The sequence below is a fragment of the Penaeus vannamei genome, chromosome 12 (assembly GCF_042767895.1).
Source record: "Penaeus vannamei isolate JL-2024 chromosome 12, ASM4276789v1, whole genome shotgun sequence".
Classification (NCBI taxonomy): domain Eukaryota; kingdom Metazoa; phylum Arthropoda; class Malacostraca; order Decapoda; family Penaeidae; genus Penaeus; species Penaeus vannamei.
Genome location: NC_091560.1, coordinates 16,240,573 through 16,248,072, shown reverse-complemented (window position 1 = coordinate 16,248,072; position 7,500 = coordinate 16,240,573). Strand labels below are relative to the sequence as shown.

Here is a 7,500-nt window from a genome sequence, read left to right as displayed (position 1 = left end):
AGTTGCAAATTATATATCATAGATATTATGAATCTTAGAAGTGAAAAAATACATACACTATTCTCGTTCCCCTGAAGTAAAACCAGATTAGCTGTTTGGATCCGAGTGATGTTAAGAAAAAAATTGGTTGAAGGCTGGGTGACACAAAATATTATCATGGAAAAATTAGGCTGAAGGGTGAGGTGACACGAATGTGTAATCAGGAAAATTTTGACTGAAGGCTGAAGTGATGGGAATGATTTGCCATCTGTGCAACAAAAAGTTCTTGGAGGAAGATTAGACTCAAAGGGCATTTAAAAAGGGGATCTTTGACTATTTCCACTGGTAAACAAGAGTGGAAGGTGCAGTGCATGGTGTGTTATAGAAAGTTCATATAAAATACAACAAAATGACAAAACCATTCAGTTGCAGACTACCTAGTGATGATATGGATACCTCGAAAAATTACAAAACAAAAAACAAAAAACACTTACGCAGAAAACGAGAGAACAGCATTTCAAAGAGAAGGGAAGGAATTTTGACACCACTCATGACTGTACATGTGGATTGGACCAAAAAGCCATACACCCAGGAGAGTTGCCATTCAAGGAAGCCTAATGGCTAGACTTTGGGCCACGTGCAGGCACCTAGATCCAACAAGGCGACCATCTCACAACAACAAAGCATTTGCTTCTCTGAGAGGCCTAATGGGACATCATTTAAGAGATGCAAAAAATGCCATCCCACAAATTAGCAAGTCTAAGAGGGCATCTGAGGTGCCAACCCATATCCTGAAAAGTGACATTCCTATGTGAAACATACAGAGCAAAGACCTCTGGAACCCCATAGGTAAATGCTGGGATCAGTAACTAAATGATTGCCACTATCAAGGGAACTGAGCCACCTGAGGGTGGAAGTAGCTGCCCTCTTAGAGGTGAGAAGACCTGGAAGTGGTGCAATCAGTGAAAATGATTACACTTTTTACTGGTCAGGCCGCAGTGAGAGACACTATGGCAATGGATTGGTATCCGCCATAGACTGGTGTCAATCATCTCTTTAAGGAGCTTTTGTGTGTGGGTGTGAGTGCCCACAGGTATGGCTGGTGTGCTGGAGATCGCCGGGGAGAGCCGGGGCGGCTCACCCGTCGGCTAAGGCCTGGGTAGGCCTAGTTGCTGCTTGCTGTGTCTTGCTCGGCTGGAGGATCGTGAGTGATGAACTCGGCCCGGGTGCGGGAGCTTAAGTGGGTCTGAGCTGTGTAAGCTACCCGGGAACGAGGGGAGCCTGCGGTCCAATGGGCGAGCCGTGAGGTGTCCGTGGTCAACCAATCAGGTCTCGGTATGAGTCGTCGAGAAGCTGCTGATGGTGAGGGCGAGAGGACAGGCTGTGGACCTGGACCCAACCTGGGGGAAGTATGCTGCGCTGCAGGTTGCGGGGGTCGGCTACAGGTACTCCCCCTCCAGTGAGGGAGCTAAGCGAGCGAGCGATAACCGTGATACTCCAGAAGGCTGGGTATTTGTGTCACTCCGGAAAGTCACCAGTATGGCAATGGATTGGTATCCGCCATAGGCTGGTGTCAATCATCTCTTTAAGGAGCTTTTGTGTGTGGGTGTGAGTGCCCACAGGTATGGCTGGTGTGCTGGAGATCGCCGGGGAGAGCCGGGGCGGCTCACCCGTCGGCTAAGGCCTGGGTAGGCCTAGTTGCTGCTTGCTGTGTCTTGCTCGGCTGGAGGATCGTGAGTGATGAACTCGGCCCGGGTGCGGGAGCTTAAGTGGGTCTGAGCTGTGTAAGCTACCCGGGAACGAGGGGAGCCTGCGGTCCAATGGGCGAGCCGTGAGGTGTCCGTGGTCAACCAATCAGGTCTCGGTATGAGTCGTCGAGAAGCTGTTGATGGTGAGGGCGAGAGGACAGGCTGTGGACCTGGACCCAACCTGGGGGAAGTATGCAGAGTTGCAGGTTGCGGGGGTCGGCTACAACACCACAAAAGCCCCTCCAGCAGACTTCAGCCTTTCATAGTAGAGTTAGCTCCAGTCAATGAATGCATAACTGTACTGCAACTGAAGCACTCATTCAGTTTCAGTGGCAGATAGCTGAGCTCAATATCAACATTCCAGCTGGTTATGCCCCCATGGCTCAGAATACTAGCAGTGAAAACAGCCTCCTTCTCTATGAAAGAGATTCCATAGATACAAGTGCATCACCAGACCTGGTACTGTGCTACAGGGAATGAGGCCATGGAGACTCCTGAGAAAGAATAAGGAACAGTATGTCCGGTACCTTGCTTATGAAATCAGAGTTTTTTTAGTAAATTACCTTTAACTACAAAGCCCTTAAAAAACTGAATGTCAGCCCTCCCCTCACGTGACTTCAGTTCACTCAGCAGTTGGGCACCACATCAGATCCGGATGGGGCTACAAATACATTGGGCTAAGTATTTTGGCATCACATATCAAGTTGAGCTCCAACTGTGGGCAAGATCAGTTGGAAATCTCCAACCCTGATTACAGGGAAATCATTACCAAGTTACAGGGAAGAAGAAAACAGGTATTTACAGTATCACTGCTGAACTGCTGAGATTTAGTGATGAACACTGGGTTCAAAGACTGCATGATATCCAGGCTGCCAACTGGCAGTCACAGATCTCTGGAACTGCAGTAATGCCTGAAGCATTGCACTGCTTAGCATACCAAACAAGATCCTGAGTTCAACCTCCTCAGGCATTCATACATCAGAATGGCTTCTGAAAGCTAGTGCACCAGCAACTGAAATAATCCTGATTTATTCCTTGCAGCTCTGTAGTGAGTCATTGTAGAGCACTGTCATGAGCTGGGTTGTGGCTGCTAACAGCTTAGATTGAGCCCAAGAAGGCTTCTGCCTTTCATCTTTCCTGTGAACTCAGGAGAGACAAGGATGTATCTTTGTAATAACATTTGTTACCCATAGCTTATCAGGTTATTTCTTCCAGACAAAATCCTAAATGGAAGAAGTTTATGGCTTGATCAACTCAACCAAACCTTTTGTTAACCCACTTATGATGGGTGTCACACATATGAGACACCCAGAAAAGTAAACATTAGATCTAGCGTCGCTGGTGCAACAGTAGATCACAGCTTGCACTCTGATTTTGTCGTCTGAGGCGGACAGATTCCTGGACTCACCTGCATGCTGATTTTGAAGCCGTCTCGAAAATGCAATGTCGCTAGTGGGTTAAATAGTCAAGATACTTGCTGGCTTGTGAAGAGGGACTCTTACTGCTGGAAGCACAGTATGTGTGCAGCAATGCACTCTCCTCTAAAGGACTGCTTTGCAGGAATCCTATATGGCATAGAGATGGCCTTTATACATGTAAATTTCTCTCTGTCCCTTTAAATATAGGTTTGGCAATTTTAAGTGAAGTGTGTAGAAATAGAATCCCATTCCATTTAGTGTTTAACCCTTTGGACCAGGATGACGTTGTGGTCATGTCAAGGAAAAACTTGAGCAACTGCCTCGAGTGACATGAACATTCCGTCAACTGAGCAAATTGGTCGCAGCCCGGGTGACGCAAACTGCCGTTATGAGGCCAGGGTGACGGAAAACACTCGCCACAAGTGCAAAAACCTCTTGGAGTATGATTTGACTCATTTGGCACTTAGATGAGGGGCTTTAGCATTATTCCCATCGATAATGAATGTGGAATGGAACGTGCGTTAGCATTGACTGGAAGAGCATGCACCATTTCCATGCTGTGCACTGTATTCCTTGCTGCTGTGACCAGCAGCACAGGTTGTATTAGGTACAATTGAAAATTACGAAAAAATGAGATACATGACACAAATAACCAAATGTTCCATATTTCTTTTTTCTTGCACCTCTTTATTTACTACATAGAGAGATGATATGGAGTTTGTGCAAGGAAAATAAGTAATTACCATCTGGATAAAGCAAATCAAAAGACAAATATAGACATTGGAAAATGGAAATAAAGCTAAAAAAGTATACACAAAATAACTTTTGAAAGGGGAGGCACAGTCTTGTCCCCACTCATGGGTGTTCGTGCACACCTGGCCTACATGCCACACGCTTAAGATATTGGCCACTTACGTAACCCATTGCTCAGGGTTTTCAGCTCCGTGATTTCCGTCCAAGGGGTTAATGTCCGCAAGAAGTTTCAAGCTCAGATTATATCACAAGATTTAAACATGCCATGCTATGAGCTATCTATGGGTACAATTCAATGGTTTTCATGGTAAAAGTGATATAAGTAAACTTGCCTCAATACAGTGAAATAAATTACCAAGATGCAATAATGTGCTGCAAGTCTTTTAGTTTAGTTTTCTTTTTGATTTATTATTAATGGAGTGCAATACATAACGTCTTTTATAGAAATCACTATATATTTATAGAGTCCATGATGGGGATGTGGTACCTTGCCAACTGTGACAAGGCTTGTGAGGTTTGAGGATGACTCAAGCTTTACAATGTCATCAAATGATGTTGGAAAGGTTGAGTCAGAGAATCAACAGGAAGACCACATCCACTCCTACTATGCCAAACTGGGCTAGTGTGGACCCTTTTTTAGGGTGCAGCCTTTTCTTCCCCTATAATGCAAAGCATACCTCATTCATCATCTGTTCCTATTGGGCCATCTCAGTTAAACCAAGGCCATTAATGGCATTAGCCCCCAGATGATGATGAATGGCATAAGACCAGCAGAGGTGGCACAGACTGGGGAAGGCCTATGTCCACCTACAGACTTTTCAAGGCTGAAGAAGAAAAAGAAGAAAAAGATAAGAATCCTATCCCACTCAATGCTTGGTGTCCACGAGAAACTTCAAGCCCAGGTCACACATGCTGTAGGCTAAAATAAGAGAAAGGGGACCAGCCATATTACCAAGAAGCATTTCTTAAGATGTATATATTGTGAAGTGTTTTTCAACTTAAAACTTCTTAAACAGCCTTCTTGCATATTGAATGATATACAAACATATAATATAAAGAGTAGATTAATTTCATGTTCTTCACTAGATGCATTGTTTCTTTCAAATTGAAGTCAACATTTCTATACACACTTATACTCAAAAGCTGTAAAAGACATGTATACTACATCCATATACCAATAAAAACAATCTCTTCAAAAAATGGCATTAGCATAGCAATCATTAGATACTTTATTATCAAAAGACCACTATGAATATGAACATAAGAATCAGGCCAATTATCACATTAACTTTATAAAAGAAAAGAATAAAATGGAATAACACATTCAAGGCATCCATTGTGCAAAACATGATACAGTGTTCATAAGAAGCTGACACATTTTCCAAAATAATTATCTATGTGTAAGACAAAGCAATGGCTTCCCCTTCCTTTCACGAGCCAACAATAAGCTCTCTTCTCCTCCCCTCCTCCTTTATCCTCATAGTCTTTTCATCTTATTCTAAGAATAAAAATGATCCAAATATCAATTTTGAAAACTCTCATTATAATCATCACACCTGATATTATTAGTAATTCTGTAACTGTCTACCTTGCTTGATATCATGCAATGGCTTAGGTAGCACTGTATCATGACATACCCAGTGCCATCAGCTGATCAAAGGGATCTATTAGATACAAGTACTTAAAGCAAAGGGAACCATTCACTGTTTTTTTTTTTTTAACATAAGTATGTATAACTCATTAAGTGCACAAATGGGGGAACTGTTGTATTAGCTATTAGGTTCCTAATGTTGTGTATGAAGTACTGAGCGAGGAAACTGCCAACACACACCAACAACCCACATTACTGTCCACAAGCCAAAGCTTGATACTACAATCAATGAATTAGGCCTAATAGCATTAACTCACGGTTCCCCGATGACAAGTGGTTCAACTCATGGCTGACTTGGTCATGCATACAAGCTCTCATTTCATAAGAATAAGATTTGCAAAAATGAAATAAAATCCAATTTTATCCCTCAATAAAACAGCATTCCATCTTTTACAGAGTGAAACACACCTAATATATTGAAATGGACTATAATTTACATAATCAGGATATCACAGATTCAATCTAGCAAGTAAAATTAAGCGACTCTTAATGACAGCAAAATTATATTGATCAAGTAATAATCACAATAACTTTGTAATGTGATCTGCCAACAAATTTGCCTCTACATTTCTAAATCTATCATTCCTTGTTTACATGTACCCAGTTATCATTGTATGGATTTTTTTCTTTGTGCAGGTCTACTATGGTCTACAGATTTATATGCATCAGAAAATAATGACTCAGCAAGTGGAAGCAAGCCAAAATTTCTGAAAATGTTGGAATTCTAATAAAACAATATTGCAGAATATGTTCCCAGTGATGGATACAGAAAGCCTCCTTTCCCTTGATGAAATAAATCTGCCAGTCTAGCAAAGTAATACATAGTAACCTAGATACACCAGTGTATGTTATATTATGGTGTGGTGAGAGAAATTGGGAATTCAAGAGACATCTGGCAGAAGGATATCCCATGTAGCAAATATACAATGAAAATGTAAAAAATATATATATATACATACAAATCACCCAACATTTCATGAAATATATACAATCTTGATGTAAACTGAATACATATGCATAAACACACATACATGAACAAACACACACACATACGCTCCAGAATTTTTACATAGGATTCTAATACAGTTTATGCATGAATGCTCGTACGTATACAATTTTGCAAACTGGGTTGACAGGCTTGATGTGCCATATCAAATTGGGTAACAAGGAACATCCATTTAATAAGATCAAATAAACATATGCACTCAATAGTCTTAGAGACTAATTTGATGAACCTTTTTCTATCTTATAATATGGAACTTTTCAAGAACATGATACTAGGATAAAAAAAAAAATAGCCTCTAGCAAAGTTTAGACACTTATTATAATATCATAAATTATAAATTATAATCATATGTGAGTCATCAATGTTTTGTTGACAGAGAGAGATGATTACGATTGTATCTACACGTAAGTGCGGTACATGCACAATTCTTATGCTGAACTAATTTCATATGTGCTTTGTTCAACTACATTTCTCAAAGAGCTACGAAAGATAATCTATATGCTTCAAGGCTTTCAGAGATGCAAAAAATGTAAATGAAAGAAAAGAAAACCAAACTTTCAGTAATTTAAGATTATGAAGAAAATAACTCAACCTAAATCACAGCAGTAATGGCCAGACAAGAACAACTGTTCAGCGTGCACAACTTAGAGGTGGCTCAATGCATATGGCATGGGTGTACATGCCACCAAGATGGATCTCCAGGCATGCCATGGCAGGTACATACATACCAACCATCAACAATGGGTTCACCAATACACATATATACTATTCACAAGTAAGACAGCGTACATGTTTATATCAATGATTAAAGATTGTGAATAATTTTGTTCACCCTTAAAGATGTCAAAAACTCTAACTTCAAAAGTAATAATAATAATAAAGCATAAAACTCTACCTTTGCCTCAAGGATGGCCAGAGAATGATCAGCTCTCCGGAGCTTGGTGT

At 41.1% G+C, this 7,500-nt stretch overlaps 1 protein-coding gene across 1 annotated transcript in view; it reads right to left on the bottom strand.

Annotated features, from left to right (window-relative positions):
* Positions 1-7,500, bottom strand: part of CCDC53 (Coiled-coil domain containing 53) — a gene marked incomplete in the record, with an annotated part of 35,469 nt that overhangs the window by 20,593 nt on the left and 7,376 nt on the right. The window contains 1 exon segment of the mRNA XM_070128016.1: positions 7,451-7,500. This exon segment is cut by the window's right edge and continues 115 nt beyond it. Coding sequence (XP_069984117.1) covers positions 7,451-7,500 — 50 coding nt within the window.